General features: G+C 40.6%; 2 protein-coding genes across 2 annotated transcripts; both read right to left on the bottom strand.

Moving 5' to 3' along the window:
* Positions 1-18: 18 nt before the first annotated feature.
* Positions 19-6030, bottom strand: mns1 (meiosis-specific nuclear structural 1). Its single transcript, XM_058088471.1, has 11 exons — positions 5282-6030; positions 4896-5216; positions 4614-4829; positions 3516-3643; positions 3341-3443; positions 3039-3268; positions 2572-2788; positions 2383-2490; positions 1356-1613; positions 990-1115; positions 19-909 (listed from the first exon to the last, which is right to left on the bottom strand). Exons 2-11 carry the CDS (start codon positions 4959-4961, stop codon positions 805-807), a joined length of 1557 nt encoding a protein of 518 aa, XP_057944454.1. The 5' UTR covers positions 4962-5216; positions 5282-6030; the 3' UTR covers positions 19-804.
* A 602-nt stretch (positions 6031-6632) lies between these two features.
* On the bottom strand, positions 6633-17588 carry LOC131139155 (zinc finger protein 280C-like). The gene is made up of 18 exons (XM_058088470.1): positions 17410-17588; positions 14643-14761; positions 14246-14490; positions 14014-14113; positions 13232-13453; positions 13082-13156; positions 12752-12861; positions 12488-12675; positions 11151-11308; positions 10974-11074; positions 10740-10886; positions 9993-10127; positions 9047-9264; positions 8521-8661; positions 8358-8426; positions 7761-7876; positions 7647-7671; positions 6633-7463 (listed from the first exon to the last, which is right to left on the bottom strand). Exons 2-18 carry the CDS (start codon positions 14752-14754, stop codon positions 7190-7192), a joined length of 2436 nt encoding a protein of 811 aa, XP_057944453.1. The 5' UTR covers positions 14755-14761; positions 17410-17588; the 3' UTR covers positions 6633-7189.
* Positions 17589-17967: the final 379 nt, after the last annotated feature.

Genomic DNA, 17967 nt, shown 5'->3' with positions numbered 1-17967 from the left:
CTTACATTGGTCACAAGGTGTCAGCAAACGGCTTTTATTGCAGGTTGAAATCATCTCACAATAGGCACAATAATAACATAATAATAATAATAACATCACTGGTTACTGTTGCGGCTGTAGAACAAGCTAAAACTCAACTTTGAATCCCTACGTCAAGTCCTGTCCGCCATTGATACTGGTCCCCTACAAGGTAAACTGTGTTAAATGGTTTATTTTTGCTGGTAAAGTAATACAAGATGGCATGTCAAGACGGCTTTAAAAATGTTAAACATATTTGAATTATCGTAAATAGATTTTCTGTGTCGTTTCTAGGAAAATATTCCATTTATGAAGAAGGAATCCTACTTTACGGAAATTGACAGTCGAGTCTGCATGGAACCAGTTAACCGCGATAAACGAGAGATTACTGTCTAACTGCACTGCAAAACAAGAGTGTTGTTTCCTATCCCTCATGCCACTAATAAGGTAACCTTTACATACAGTACATCTTCAATTAATAGGGGTGCAACAATATGTGTATCTTTATCAAATCGTTCAAGGTACGCATGTGTATTGAACAATATTACACCGGCACACTTCCGGTTTCGGCCGGACGTGACCCATTTAATAGCAGTATTTTTAAAACGGTCCTATCACAGAAGTTCATATTACAGCTGAATATGTTGCTAAAATACAGAGTTATGATAACCTTTTATTAGTTTTCACTATTTTATATACTAACTAAGTATGAACTTGTCATAATAGGATAGCCGGATTCAGCCATCACGATTGTAATGTCTAACTTCAAATAAAACATTTTTAAACTCAATCATGTCCACCACCATTTTCTGAGTTATCTGCCTCACGTATCGTGAAATTCTTTCTGAAGTCTTCATCAAAGTGCTTCAGATCGTCTTCACGAAGCATTCCCTGAAAGTAGTCACATTGGTTGGGTTAGTAAGTTAGTTGTTTTAGCAACATGGGACATAGTTCGAATACAAAACTCCTACCCTCGGTAGGTGTCCAAGAAGTTGAGTTGCATGTCGTTTGAGAAGTCGCTGCCTCTCCTCTTCGATGATCTCTCTCACGAACGCCTCTCTCTCCTCCTCCATCGCAATCTCTTTAGCTCTCAGCTCCTACAAATCAGACACAAATTCAAGGAATTCATCAGGAATTGAACACTGTCACACTTTTTTACTATAGTTTGCACTGCATCATGAATATTCAACTCTTCTTATAACCAACTATCAGTATTAGAACACTCAAATGTGATAGTGTGGTCACAATAAAAAGCATATTGTTCAATTGTTAATTGTCATAATAATCAGACTTAGTGGGACAATAAAATCATAAAAGTGAAGACTGAAGCTCCCGACCTTGTCAACCTCACGCTGTAGCCGTCTGTCCTCTATCAGTTTCTGCACCTCGCGTTTGTGCTCCAGTTGCTTCATGCGTCGTCTCTGGGCATTCATCTGCTCGATGCGGTCATCCTCTGCAAACTTATCCATCATCATTTTACGAAAAGCCTCCTCTTCATCTTTCTCAGCCTGCCGACGCATCTCCTTCATAGCCATTTGCTCCTCGCACGTCCTCTGCAACAACAGCCTCTGTCTAATGTTCCTCTCCATCTCTTCCTGTTGGGAGAAAAAGTTTATACTGTGGTCAGAATCCTCAAAAGAACCATGCAAATGACTGACATGTATTTGTTTGTCCCTTTTTTCAGCAGCACTTTAAACATCAGACCACATCTCATTTAATTTTACAGTTTTGTTGTTTTTTACTAAATAAGACATCCGACTTGCAAGTCATGTTGCCAGTTTGTATGTTCAATCATTCATTCATTCATTTTCTACCACTTATCCTCATGAGGATTGCAGGGAGTGCTGGAGCCTATCACAGCTGTTTTCGGGCGAGAGGCGGGGTACACCCTGGACCGGTCGCCACATATAGACAAACAACCATTCACACTCACATTCATACCTATGGACAATTTGGAGTCGCTAATTAACCTAGCATGTTTTTGGAATGATGGAGGAAACCGAAGCACCGAGAGAAAACCCATGCATGTACGGGGAGAACATGCAAATTCCACACAGAGATGGCCGAGGGTGGAATTGAACTCGGGTCTTCTAGCTGTGAGGCCTGCACGCTAACCACTCGGCCCGCCATGCAGCCCTAGTTTGTATATTAAAAGTTGAAATACTTAGAAAGCAACTGGCGGGCCGGATTCAAACACTTGGTGGGCCGCATGTGGCCCCCGGGTCATAGTTTGCCCACCCCTGGTTTAGACCATACTGTCTCTGAATCACCATGGTATTGTCCTTCTAACAAAGCATTGTGGTAGCACCATGATTACAATCTTATCTGAAAGCATTGAAAAGATAGCACAGTGATTATACTTACAATTTCTTGCCGCCTGTATGCCTCTTCTTGTTCTTCAAGACAAAGCTCCTCACGGATCCTCTCCATCTCTTCACGTTGGCGGTTCTCCTCTCTAATATTCTGGGCCAGCTGGAGGACAGCAGAGAGACAGTTTTCTTGTGTGAATTGCACACCGGATAGAGTGATACATCTGGCCGTTCATATGCCAACCGTATCTCTCATATGTTGTATTGCTTCTTCTCGCTCTCTGATCTTAGCCATCCAGTCCGCCGCAGACTTCTGTTGCTTGGTGGCAAACTCCTTGATGCGTCTGTTCTCCTCTTCCATCCTTTCTTTCTCCAAGCGCCGCCACTCAGCCCGCTGCTTCTGGAACTCCTCTACGTGCTGCTGGGTGGCTCGCACCCTCTCCAGTTTCAACTGCTGCTGCCTGCAACAGAGGACACACAGTTTGTACTCTAATATCACATCTTATCTGTTTAAGAAATGTCAATGACAGCCATTTTAGGAACCAGAGCTTTGCTTTTCCATTGTCATGGTTCCATATTTGGTTCTGAAGCCGTCTTTTCTAGTTCAACTCTGGCTCCAAAAGCTAACTTGCAAACTTGTTTCCATAATGAGGTGAGCTAATGAAGACTACTCTCAATGCTATGGGTGGAAAAGTTTGCAAACAAACTCACATTTGATCCTCTTCGTAAATCTTTCGGACTATCTCATCAACCATGAGCTTCTCCTTGAGGAAGTCCTCATACGCCACTTGTCTTTTGCGCTCTCGCTCCACCAGCTGCAAGCTAAGCTCTCGCTGATATTCAAGCTGCTCCTGTTGTTTCTTCAGCTCCAGCTTCTTCTCTTCAATGGCTGCCTGCTCGCGCTCGTTCTGCACTTTGCTGTCAAACTCTGCTTCTTCACGCTGAGGTGGGACATGGACAGGTTTAGCTCAGCAGGGGTTACTAAATTAAATTCATATTCATGCAGACGTCACCATTGTCTCCAACTTTATCGCTTCCTGCTCTGCCATCTGTGCAGCTTGCTCCTTGCTCACATAGGCCAGCTTCAACTTGGACTCCAACTCTCGCAGTTCAATGCTGAACGTTATTTTGGAGAGATGATTTTAAAAACATAGAATGAAGACTGTAAATTCTATATAGAGTGCGTACCTGTTTTCTCTTATGTACTGCCTCATCTTTTCTTCTCTTTGTCTCTCATGATTGATACGGGCCAGCTCTTTGGCAAGCCTCTCGTCTTGTTCAAGTTGCTTCTCCCTCAATATTCTCTCAGTATGGGCCTGCAACAAGAACAGCCTTGTTTTGAGACTTTTCTAGTTGGTTTTCTTGCAATGTATTGATGATTTCTGCATTGCAATGCCGTCATCATTCATTCATTCATTTTCTATCGCTTATCCTCACGAGGGTCGCGGGGGTGCTGGAGCCTATCCCAGCTGTCTTCGGGCAAAAAGCGGGGTACACCCTGGACCGGTCGCCAGCCAATCACAGGGCACATATAGACAAACAACCATTCACACTCACATTCATACCTATGGACAATTTGGAGTCACCAATTAACCTAGCATGTTTTTGGAATGTGGGAGGAAACCGGAGTACCCGGAGAAAACCCACGCATGCACGGGGAGAACATGCAAACTCCACACAGAGATGGCTGAGGGTGGAATTGAAATCGGGTCTCCTATCTGTGAGGCCTGCAACCCAATGCTGTCATCATTAAGTGAATAAATATCAAGACCAAAATACAACATACTGACGAATCCAACCTTTGACACACTTTGTCATTAGAGATTTGCTAAAATGGTATTTACTCCTTGGAAAAAAGTCTGAAAAACAGGTCATTTTATATTCCTGCACAGGAGATTACAGTACACATGCAAACTAAATAGTGGCGCCAAACAAGTTGACCCCAAATAAAGAAGTAGTATGATGCTCATTTCAAGATAATGGTGATCAGTTAAGTGGTTAAAGAACTGCAAAGTAACTTTGTAATTTTTGGGATCACCCATTTTACTTTTTGTCCCATAACTCACATTTAAAAATGGCCAACCCACCTCTGCAGTAATGTTGCATTGTGAGGTTTAACAAAGAACCTTTGCCATCAGGAACTTGTGACTGTCAGTTTCTGACATAACAGCCAGATTTTAGTAAGTTTGATATTTTTATGGCATTCAAGCTCTACTTATTCTTTTGCCTTTTGTGTGTTGATGCTTCACTAACATCTGGTTACATTCCACCATCCCCTATACTCACATGTATTATGGCACGCTCTACGGCTCTCTCTTTCTGCTCCTCCTGCACCTGCCGTTGGAATCTCTTCCTGTCAACGTTCTCCTCCTCCTTCACGATGGCCGCCATCTGCCTGTCCCGGTCCATTCGCGTGGCCTCCTGCTGCTTGTGTTCATCGTGGGTGCGCCGTTGGGCCACCAGCTTATACTGCTGGGCCCGGCTCAGGTTCCGACTCTGAACCTGCGGGAAAAAAACAATTATTTAAAGTCGTGCTGTTATAATTATAGAAAGTTTTTGTTTTTTTACCGTGTTTGTCTTATTTTCCGCCTTGTTTAATCCAACTCTCTTGATGATAATCTTGCCTCGATTCATTTCGGACGCTTTTTGGGTACAACCAACTTCAGAGATACTTGCACCGCACTTATGAATACATGTATTCTAGCATTACTTTCCACCGCATACAGTGTCAATATAAAGCTTTGTATTCCTTTCAGTCGTATTAACGACGTTTCGGCAAATGTTTGCGGTGGTGTTTCCCTGGGAACCGCATCTGTAGTGCTCAGGCAATGGGAATGGCCGTGGGTGATGACGTCACGCCCGGGCGCTCCCATGGTGGATTAGCTGCATCTGCCAAGTCAAATGTAACTCAGTTGAACATCATTAAGTAAATGTGATTTTATTGGCATTATTACCTTATTTTAGAACTGTATAATACGTCAAAGTGCACTATTACTTCCAGCAAACGCCCTGTTATGTTTGGATCATGTGGTGCTTATGACACCTAAAACAACAAAATTACGCCCTTATCAAAACGTTATCGTCATACTGTTGTCATGAAATTGTGATCCCCCATAGTTTCCTGAAGCACCGCCATCTTGACTGTGACGTCACGTCGACGCTGCTTTCCAGAAACCAGATTCAAACAAACACGGCCAGAAGGCACAACAAAGTCAAGAAAGATTGACATAATATAAAACATACATAGGAAACAATATAAATCCAACCAAAACTGCACCTCAAAACTTCAGAACGCATCAGAAAAAAAGCCGAAAGAAACAAATTAGCTAATGGGCGATTAGCTAATGGACGCTTGGCGAAACGTCACTTCCTCCTCCTGCTTCAGTCTCGTGTGATGAACTTGGGAGTTACATTGTGTTGTTAAAGCGTTCCCTTTATTTTTTTGGTATATAACATTTTGCAAAAGGTTATCCGTCTATTTCTAGACAGGGCTTTGTTATTCATGTAAACATTTTCAACTTGTGCTTCTTTTATCCTTTGTGTACTTTGCTAATTGTTACAGACCATAATACATTAATATTACTATTCTATAACAGGAGTGACATTAACATAATCAGACAAGCTCTGCAGGAAATCAACATTATTGCTGCTGCTCATTGTAGCAAAGGTGGGCAGATAAAATGCATTCATTTTCTACTCATCTTCACAAGGGTGACAGGGGTGCTGGAGCCTATCCCAGCTGTCTTCAAGGCAAGAGGCGGGGTACACCCTGGACTGGTCGCCAACCAATCACAGGGCACATATAGACAAACAACCATTCACACTCACATTCATACCTATGGACAATTTGGAGTCACCAATTAACCTAGCGTGTTTTTGTGGGAGGAACCGGAGTCCCCATAGAAAACCCACGGGTGCACAGGGAGAACATGCAAACTCCACACAGAGATGGCAGAGGGTGGAATTGAACACAGGTCTCCTAGCCTGAAAATTAACATTCCACCAAAAAAACATGACGGGCTTCTGGTCATTCATTTTCTACCATTTTCAGAGTCATGGTTGGGGGGGGGCATCCTACCCCAGTTGACTTTGGGTGCAAGATGGGGTGCCCTCAGGAGGGGTTGCAAACAAATAAGCACTCTCATTCACACCTGTGGATAATATGGTGTCCAATTAGCATGTATGTTTTGAACAAATACTGTCAAAGCTCCAAAATGAATTTATTATGGAATCTCGATCACACCTAGCCACACAATCTGCACTACTCCACACGAATTTCAATGCTCATAATCTTGTTAACGAGGACATACCAAAAAAAGCAACTTTTGGGACTGCTTATTTTAATTATTGTTCAAATATGTTGATAAAATCATCCTTGGATAAATCCACTTTATTGAACATAATGTCTAAAAAGTTGAGATTTTCACCTAAAAAAGACAAATGGAACAATATTACACCCTCTTGGCCAGTTTAAAAGACACCTCTAGTATGTATACATTTTAAAAAGTAGATGGTCTGACAAAAGAATGCCATCAAAATGCATAACAACTGAAGTAGAATATTACATTGAGCCAATCTTGGTACAGTACTTAAAGTAATATGATAAACACACAAATGTTTACATGTAGTCAAAACTGACATGTTCTGCACAAAAAGTACAGATAATGGGTTAACAGATGTGGCATCCACTATCACAGAATATCTACATACCGTGTTTGTGGTGGGGAGTTTTGAGATCGTTGCAGTGATTTACTGTCATTGACAAATAACAGGCATTTTCTGATCGTGACTGATGGGGAAGGTTTTGGATATATAAAAAGAGTTTCTTTGCGATTTGTATTGTTCTTTCTGCTGTTTCCTGCTTAGTCTATGTTGAGTGTTGGGGTGGGGTGGCTGTCCACGGAGATGCTTGCATCCAGAAGTGACTTATCATCTTGAACGCCATCAGACGTAAAGGATGGTGAAGAGGCAGTCTGAGAGGGTGGCATATCCACTGCTGGTAACATCACTACAGATTCTGGTTGTTCCACGCTGGCATTAGGAGAGGGTTCAGTCTTTTCAATTTGCACTTCATTCATGGGCGTTTCATTTGGTGGTGCTTCCAAGACTGCGGTTGGCTGTGCTTGCACAAAAAACCTACATAAAGAGAGGAGGAAAAAAATATATAGAAACGACAAAACTGAGGTGCTGGTGGTGTCATCACTAATATCTTTGCTCTTTTGGCTACTTTTGCTGATACTCTTCTAGATAGTTTGCACAGATTCACCCCCCTCCCCTCCAACCCCTAGATCCAAAATGGAGGTTGAATTCGCTACTCACGTCGTTCCATCATCAGGTTTGATATCTGATAGGTAAAGAAAAAAAAAAAAGGCAACCTTTAAGAAACTTGCAACAGCACAAACATGACTCGACAAGATAAAAAAAAGTGCGTACCTTTTTCTTCAATAACTTTGCATACATGATTTGGTCGGTCATTTAAATGTTTGGACATCAGGTCACCGCCTGATGCACTCACCAGGAGGTCACAGTTGAGGCACACCAGCGTTAATCTGCAGAAAAATCATGTCATCAGATAACAAAAGCAAAAGAATAAAATCGTTGAGTGCATGGTCTACAAAAGCAAGCCCCTGTCTGAGTCTTCAATTAACGCTGGGTGAAAAACACTGACACTGTTCTATTAACCATACAAGATGGCAGTACCTGTATTGTATTGTACCTGTAAGAAGTATCATGTGTAGTCAGCAGCTTTACCTACCTCTACTGAGGTGTTTGTGTGAAACTCATCCATGTTGGTGTACTGCTTGCTGTGCTGTTGTTTACAGCTGTAGCTAACCAGTATTATAACATTGGCTCTGTTGCTACTGTGTTGTACAATATATACATGTTAATAAATGAGTTTCCCTTCCACTTTCTCAAGCACTCAAAATTATTATTACCTGCTACCAATTAATGACGTTCATTTTGCAGTTCTGGTAAATAAATATCCATGCTATAAATACGGCATTGAGAATAATGGTTTATGAAACTTACTTTAATGCAAATGAATGTTTCTTCTGATCCATTTTGTGAAATCTGCTCTTGTTGATGGTGCTATGATATCTGAAAAAAGGGCATAAACAACACTGAATAACAGACACCCACAACCACACAGTCAAACAAAAAGTCTGAAATGATTGTTTGAAATCAAATGTACCTTATCATGTGATTTCCAATGGCAACTTTGCAACTTGTGCGATAAGTGCACGCTCCACAATTGGAGGATGAGGGGAAGTGGGAAAAGAAATCATCCACTCTGGAGTTGCACTCGATGCATGTGTAAGACCCTCCCTTTGCACTGAAAAATGAAGATGAGCACACAGTCAAAAATAAATAGCAATTCTAGCAACCTGAGTCTAGCATTTTGCTTTTGATTACTGAGCCTAATTACACTCATTTGTTTACACTCTCCCACTGCAGCTTTATCTTCTGGGTTATTTTTAGCCAGTCTAATGAGTGTCTGGAAAAATAATTAAACTCAAAATGAGCTAGTTTTACTATCGCTGAGCTCTAATAATGTCTATTAATCTGCTTTGGGCCTGTCATGAATACCCAGGAGCTCCAGACTACTGGCTCCTGAAAGGTTCAGAGAAGCAACAGTAAGGCCTCTGGGGGACTGGAGCTTTCACATGCAAGTGGATTTCATTTGGATTGGAAAAGTATACAAGTCCATGTAAACTAACCTTATGTGGGTCAGTGATACGTTGAACTTGCCATCCATTTTCTTCTTTTTCTGATTGAATTTGACTTCGGAGGCGTTTGGTTTAGATTTGGGCACGGTGAGAGGCGGCTTGGTTTGTGCGCCGACGTTTTGTGTTTCGGGAGTGACGGTCAAAAGAGCTTTATCTACGGAGTTTGACAAAGCAGGCGTCTTGCCACTGAGGGAAGCACGAATGGTCACCTGGAGAGAAAAAAATATGAATGAAACACTTCATTCATGAACTCATTCAATACCAAAGACTTATGTACATGTAATTTTTAAACCCGAACGCTCGCCCCAAATACATCTTTTACATTTTTATACATCAAAGATGTATTACTGCGTCTTTCTGCACAAGAGGCAAAAAGAGGTGATGATGTAAGTGCGCAATAAAAGCAGTCACATATCATGCAGTTTTAAGCCATAAAAACAGTCACAAGGTGGCAGAAGTGTCTTTTTTGGCATAGATATTTCCATGTAATAACGGGCTTGACAGCAAGGAGGAAGTGAGGGAGCGTGGAGGAGTGTAGCATGCAGAAGGTTACACATTGTAAAGAATGCATGCAGTTTTGGTCCAAGTGTGAAAATTGTAAATAGTTCATGGTATTTTATGTGTAAATAAGTTATTTTTATGTAAAACCACAATTTTTTGTGCAGTTTAGATATTTGAGCTGTCACAAAAGCAAAAAAAAATGTGTCAAAGTGAAAGATGTGCTTGAAATGTATCTTTTCACAAAAGGCCATTTAACTCCAGTTTTTGTTGGTATGTTGTATTGCTGATTCTGAACAGCCATAGAAAACAATATCCTGTGTGCCTTGAAAAATCAGTCAAAACCGTCTAAAATGGTCGTCACTGACGAGGTTTATGAAAAATTTTGAAAAACGGCTAGGATGGAATGAGTTAAAGATAATAATGAGAGCAGTCACACCTTAGTCCCTGCAGGAAGGCCCTCCAGGAGTTTAGGTTTTTTGAAAGTCTTATGGACCTGAATCCTATGCTCCAGTCTTTCCTTAGCGGTGAGGAAATTCAGTCGACATTTTCCACAGCGATGGATTCCTTTTTTCTGAAATAGATCGAAGTGCAAAAATGTGATCAATTGTTATCGAAAGAGGCTTCACTGAAGGTAAATACAAAATATAAGCTGTTTCCATGGAAAGTTTGCTTCAAGCTGCCTTATGTGAAGGAAAAACATTTTCCCTTTACAACCTTTGATTTATTACACTAAGAATCCCCGACAGACCAAAAACATTGTAAAAAGTCTTCCCCACAGAGAGCCAAAAGAAACAAGTGCCTCAAAGAAGTTATGATTATGACATTTTAAAGGGGACCTATTATGCTTTTTCCATTTTTCAGACCTAGAATTGTTGTATTATCGTGTACGATATCTATCGTGTGTGTGTGTGTATATATATATATATATATATATATATATATATATATATATATATATATATATATATATATATAAAATATTTAAATTGTACAGCAAACATGAAAAAAAGTGTAACACAAGGAGAAAATAAATGTTCATTGATACCAATAATACGCTTTTCACCAACAACACAAAGCTGAGATGCAGGCTGTTGGTTTAAAAAATGTAAATGCTGCATCCTCTGATCTTTCAGATGTAAAAACGTTTGGACACCATTGTTGTAGATGAAAGGCAGCATCTTACCTGATGTTTCATGAAATGCTGCATGTACATGTGACTACTTCTCAAAACTTTAAGACAAAAAGGACATAGCAGGTCTTTTGTGTTTTCATGGACAGTTCGGAAATGTGTCTCCACATCTGAGAAAAAGGAGGACCTATAATTGCACACCTACAGAGAGGGGAAAAAAATGAGTATCATAAATGGGATCACAATATGCAGCTCTCGTAGCAATGATTTGGTCACCAAGAGGCAGACCTGACAGGCATAAGGCATCTCCCCGGGCTTGTGGTTGTTTTTCATGTGCTCCAGCAACACTTGCTCAGACTCGAAGGAGAGCTCGCATATCTTGCAGTTGGCTAAAAAAAGAAACAAAAGTTCAAACGGTTGCACAAACTTGGGAGTGTGAACAGAAAAGACCTTTACGTGACATACTGGAGGATTCGATGGGGCTGTGAGCGCTCTCAATGTGGCACTGGAGCTGGAATGGAGTCAGGTACTGGCGATAGCAATGCTGGCAAGTTGTGTGGCTCTCCCAGCTCTCATTGTTCTGCTTCTCCAGCTCCAGGTGGTGTTTCATGTGGTTCATGAACCTGCGCCACAGGGTGTGACACACAAGTCACCTACATGCTCTTGTCTATAATGTGCAATTAAGACCTTTAAATGACTTCAAACCAATGTCAATATGTGTAGTAACATGTACAATAATGGTGTTTGTTTGGATATTAGGCATCCCAAAGGATACATTCTTCATTCACCCCATTGTATCGTATGTATGAATATACCATAACGCCCCTTTAATTACACAGTAAATTATTTTCTGCCTCATGATGAAGCATTATGCTACTGCCCCATTTTTCAGTCTGAACATTCTGCTACCTCAGCTCCCCCAATAGACTCTTATGTGGCTGACCTGTGACCTCCATCGCGAGAGTGCAATTGAGGTACAGATGTGCTTCCCCATTAGAAGCCGCTCACGGAAGCATTTTAGCGTGTTTCTAAAAATGTTACTCAATCAAAGGAATGGTTCATTCGCCTCCTAAACTAGCAGCCATTTTTCATCTTTCGGCCCACGAGGATACAAAGTCGACTGTCATCCATCAGTGGAAAACCAAGCATGATCAAGTACTTTCACACTCTTGGCAACATTGGAAGAGTATATTGGCTTAAGACCGTAAAAAGAAACACTATATTCTTTTCAATTCATAATACTATTGAAATGAAACTGTGATATATCTTTGATTTTTCATTTTGATTCCTCATTTTAAATTGTTTTCGGTATGTAAAACTATGAAAACGTGTTTTGTGTTAACATTTTTTGAGTCAACTGCTGATGACATCATATACAGGCGACATACATTACTTACAGTTCCAGTTGTCATTTTGTTAGCAAGCTAAGTATGCTAACAGGGATGTTTGGTGATGAAAATACACAGTTGTACTGTAAGAACACAGTTGGACTTACTCAGTGTATTAATAATGCAACAAGATGCAGGCCACAGGCGCTAACCGGAAACCAAAGCAAAATTTTGCCGTAAATTTCCAACGTTAATCCAAAAACTCCCTAATCTGGGCAAATGCTCACCGTGGTTCCAGTGTACTCCTGTGATATACAGTACTTTGGAGTCAGTGTACAGATTGTATAGCAGTGTAGGTTTACTGTTCTATAAAAATGGGCAAGACCAAAACCAGCAGTACTTTTCTTCCCAGCGTTGCAGCTTTTTTGAGTGTGGAAGTCCCTAGGTTTCCTAAAAAAAAATACATGAGCCTACCTGATATTGGTCTTGAGAACTTTCATGCAGCTTTGACACCTGAAAGTGTTGTTGCCTTTTGGCAGACAAACGTCAACAGCTTCTCCCTCAGCGTGGCCGTAGTAGAAATCTGACACCAGCATGATGAGTTTTTTTGCAACAGTGTTTTCGGCTGTTGAAACGCTACTTTCCACACTGACCCCGCAATTCTGAAAAACAATGAAACAGCACACGGCGTCAAGTTTCAATCACAATATATCCACAAGACCAACAAGGCATACTTACAGTCATATGATTATTTAGCGCCTCCTGCTGAAGGAATTCTTCCTGACAATTTGGGCATTTTTTCTTTGGCGCACCATTTTCCACTGGGTTGGTCGTGTTTGCTTGTCCGACTTACAACAAAGCACAGAATCAACTAGAGTAGAGTCAGCAGTTTGTGCTTTTAATGTCAGCCCTTGTTTTATTTTCAGACATTTTCTACTTTTGTCCTTAAAAATTAAATCCATTTTACCTGTGTTAGCTTAAAAGATTTATGTACATATCACCAGTGAGGCTTCTGGCGTTAGAAAACAATGTTGAGCATCGAAAGCTGTAAATAAAGGAAAAACTCACCAAAATCAACTTTAATTTTCTTTATGATGTTGACCATCTGCTCAGGTGGCAACACTCGTTTCACGGTGAGCTTTTCTGTGCGACACCCCAAAATAAGTTGATATATTCACAAGGATAGACAAACCAATGTGATGGCTTTCCAGAGCGTACCTTTGTTTACATTGTCAGTCTGTACAGGCAAGGTGATGGTCTGCAGAGAGGGGGCCTGGCTGACCTGCAGCAACTTGGGTTTGGCTGAATAAACGGCGGGGCTCTGAACATTAGCTAACGTCACAACGTTGCTGGTGATTTGCTGCACATGAGGGCGATGGACAACACCGGGTATCGCCTTGACTGGGGTGACTCGCTGGAGTATCTGCTGCTGCTGACCAGCTGAAATACACAATGTGTTCATGCTTAAAAGTACATTTAAAACAAATCAAAGATCAAAATGATCAAGGTTTCAATGAATGTTAGGTTAATTGGAAACTCTAAAACGATCTTGTGCCTTTGTGGCCTTCTACTTGACATCATTATGTTTCTGTGATCCGGGTGTTTTATATTAATATAAAGTTGGTAGTCAGAAGTGTGTCTTACTCATGGAGTAAGTGATTGGCCAAATTGGTAGCTTTTGGATTGTGAGTGCAGAGTGCAACTCCTGCGTGCTAGGTGAGCTTCATGTCAGGCTGTCGTTTCACTCACTGGGCAACGAGACTTGTGCAGCCCACTCACAACAATTCCAAGATGGGCCTATGGTTAGCGTGACCAGGAGAACCAGAGTTGAGAACCAGATTGTGACCAAAGCCGCCTGCCAGGTCTCTGACAGCAATGAGTATGCAAGACAAACCTATAGTACTTTATGAACAACTGTTCATTTTCTCAGCTGGGATAGGCTCCAGCTTACTTGTGACCCTAATGAGGACAGATATACTGTATGTATGAGTCAACATTACCTGGTAGGATGGTAAATTTTGTCCCAGGAGGATACTGTTTCCCAAGAGTGGCAATGAGGTTGCTGTTGTTGGTTAACTGTGGGGATGTTACAATGAAGCCCTGGGTGTAAAAAAAAAAAATAAAAAAAAATAACAAAATGAATCATGTCAACATATAGAATATTAATTACACTTCAATGGAAAATATATAATAGTTTATTACAATTATTATTAGTACAATTTATTAGAATACCTGATTGTTGACAATAACAGGCCGTGGAGTCAGTGTAGTGAGATTGGCTGCAGTTGTAGTATTAGTGATGGCATTTCCGGCTATTTTCAATGGTAACATTAAAGATGAGCTCAGGGCTGGTTGAGGAGCACATACAGGCCGAGGAGGAGGACGAAGAGGAGCAGGAGCAGAATTTACACCTTGCTTTTTTACATTGTCCTTTGAACGAGGTGCGGCAAGAGATTCACTAATCTGGTCCGTTTTTGCTGCAAAACAAAGAAAGAAAAACCTAAAATGGACATTTCATCATGCAAACAATGGTAATGAGTTTGAATGAGGGGAAAAACTGAATATCAATAACACACGAGCAGCCTAATTGTAAGCTAGCAAATGGATTGCATAAAAAGTATGCACATACGAAGCACTCCAACAAAAATGGGCTCGTCGTCGTCCTCAATAATTTGCCCTGGAGCTGCTTTCTGCCATGGCTCCAGGTCTTCTTCCACACATTCCATAAAAAGCTCAGACATTTTGGACCTACAACAAAAATGGACAAATGTTCAATCAACACGACAAAAGGGAGAAGACACCGCAAATCAATTCAACAATATTCACCGTGCTCCTTATTGTTCATGTAGCATGTTCTATTTTACTTTTATTGTCAAAGCAATTACAAATTCAAAAACGACAAAAACATTGACACTCCACTTTCATACTTTCAGAACAGTGCTGAAGGGAGGAGAAAAAATCCAAACCAACATGGCCCTGTGTAAAAAAAAGAGATTGCCCCTGTTAAAACATGACTTAACTGTGGTTTATCGCACCTGAGCTCAAGTGGAAGATATTATGAAGCCATTCCTAAAGCTTCGGGACTCCAACGAACCACAGTGAGCACCATTATTCACAAATGCTTAAAACATGGACAACAACACCAAGAGCGCAGCAACGACTCACCCAAGAGGTCACAAAAGACTCCACAACAACATTCAAAGAACTCCACCATATGAAAGACACTGCGCCAAAATGGCCTGCATGGTGGAGTTCCAACAAGAAAACCACTGCTGAACAAAAACAGTATTAAGGCTAGTCCCAATTTTGCCAGAAAACATCTTGATGATCACCAAGACTTTTGGGAAAACACTCTGTGGTCTGACGATACGAATAGCGGTTTTGCTGCTTCAGGACCTGGAAATAAGTCATGTGTTTTGTGCCATATGGGTCAGTGTATGGTTATACCAGCACTATCTGAAACTCCGGGAGAGCTGAAAATTTCGATCACTGAAGCAGTTTGCATGACAACACCAGCTATACTGCAGAGTGTCTGGACTTAAAATTGACTATTTCATTCATGCAAGTGCCTTTAATGTTACCTTATAGAATGTGAAGCTGAATGAAATCATTTGAATCTGTGAAAGGTTATGACAATAAAGTTGCATATTATACCTGTTTGAAATCAGGGAGTGTTTTTGCGGACACCCTGTATTTAAATTACTGTTCTGTTCAACTTGCACCTCATAAAAGCAAAACCAAAATGTGTAAATGATGAATGAAAGGTATGAATGAACATTTAAGGTTCCTTTACATGACTTGACGACTTCCCCTTCACCTTTATCTCAATAACCCAAAATGGAGTCAAAGACAGTTGCAAGTGCCATCATTTTGATAAAGAAGTTGAGAAACTCTATTAAATGACATAAATACCTAATGACAAAACTGGAAGGTGGTGTAGAAGAGGAAGATGTTGATCTTGCTCCAACATCATGTCTTTGGTAACAGTCATATTTTATGGAGCTAAAATTAACCGCAAATGTTCATTTACATCTTTGATTTTTTATTTTGATTCCTCATTTTAAATTGTTTTAGGTATGTAAAACTATAAAAACGTGTTTTGTGTTAACGTTTTTTGAGTCAACTGCTGATGACATCATATACAGGCGACATATATTACTTACAGTTCCAGTTGTCATTTTGTTAGCAAGCTAAGTATGCTAACAGGGATGTTTGGTGATGAAAATACACAGTTGTACTGTAAGAACACAGTTGGACTTAGTGTATTAATAATGCAACAAGATGCAGGCCACAGGCGCTAACCGGAAACCAAAGCAAAATTTTGCCGTAAATTTCCAACGTTAATCCAAAAACTCCCTAATCTGGGCAAATGCTCACCGTGGTTCCATTGTACTTCTATAGTACCAATATTTCATTAGCGGTGCTGCATTGTGTGGACATAGAAGAATATTAACAGGTTATTTGTGTGTTGTTTGTATGGGAGCATGTTTGCTGGTTTTACATTTACAGCAAGGTTTCATCTATTTATTTGCGACATATCTGCTGCAATGTGCAATAGTAGCCACCCCAATCCATGGTATGGCAATGGTTTGTTTCAAACAAGCTAAATACATTTACATTAGCAGATCAACAACAAACACTAATTGCAGGCAAGATCATATTACAAATATTCAGCAAAAGACAGTTTTATCAAATATTGTGGGTTTTTCCACGTCGAAAATAATTTTACATGACATTAATAAACAGACAAAGCTTTCTTCCAAGATGGCGGCGCTATTGATGACGTAACTCAATATCCTGCAAAAATTCAGGTCAAATTTCTATTCACACGGAAAGCATAAAATTACAATTATATACTTCATGTTTACAAATGTACAGCAGTATTACGCGTGATATTTTTAAGAATACGCTAACGACAAACCTCATTATGTAAACACTCGTGTGTTTCAACAGAACACAGAATGGGATTTATCTTAGCTAATTGATAATTACAAAATATATAACTCTTCGGCAGAGATGACATGCATGACCAATCCTAGAAATGTATCAAAACAGAAAAAAACCCAGCAAAATAAAAAGCACCATTAGCTTCTACCTCTATTGAAGTGATGCTAACTAGCTAACGCTGTGTTCAACAATGCTTCTTCTCTCCAACCACACCCATATGCTACAAATGCGTGTGACTATATTAAAACCACTTTGGCTGCATTTATTCAACAATACACCCAAGTACTGCTTGATTCGCCACTTGCTGCTCATCGTAAAACAACATGCAACTGGCTACATTAGCTTGCAGGGCTCATTAGCTTCTTGTCATTGTTTGCAAGATACTGTGATAAACTAAAGGCGTTGCATGGATGTCGCTTCGAGTGGTTTGGGAGGGTTTTTTTGCTTACCTGCCTATCACACCGCGTCACGGTCTAGTCACCCGCGTCACTGAGTGTGTGTGTCCCTTAAATTCAGATACTGCGGGTCTTTTTTTCAACACCAGCAGCAGAAATGGTGCCCGTGTGAGCCAGCCAAGCACAGCGGAAACAGTCTCGGGGAATCCGGACCAATCAGGGCGACTTCCACTTCAAACTGTAGCGCCCCCTAAACTCAAAAAGAACCACTCGAACCTCGACCTCAACGCACCGTACTGTTTTACTGGATGTTGGAGCCAATGTGATGCATGTCAGACAGTTTTAGGGCAATAGGTTCACTTGCATTAAGTTGGTCACCGTTTGGCCCCACAAAATCCAAATGTGCTCCACATTTCCTGGAACATTTGGATTCTGCCTGGAGAACATTTTAATTGAATTGAAAGTCTGCATGTTTTCCTCCCTTCTTTGTCTGTGTGTATCAGGTATTTCAAGTAGAACAGGTAACTCTGTGGAGCTACAATAGTGGTGTCCATGGTTTTCATTCATTCATTCATTTTCTACCGCTTATCCATCACGGGTTCATTCATTCAT

This window comes from Doryrhamphus excisus, chromosome 12 (genome assembly GCF_030265055.1).
Source record: "Doryrhamphus excisus isolate RoL2022-K1 chromosome 12, RoL_Dexc_1.0, whole genome shotgun sequence".
In the NCBI taxonomy this organism is placed as follows: domain Eukaryota; kingdom Metazoa; phylum Chordata; class Actinopteri; order Syngnathiformes; family Syngnathidae; genus Doryrhamphus; species Doryrhamphus excisus.
The sequence above is the reverse complement of the archived record's forward strand: the minus strand, read 5'-3'. Positions and strand labels throughout refer to the sequence as shown.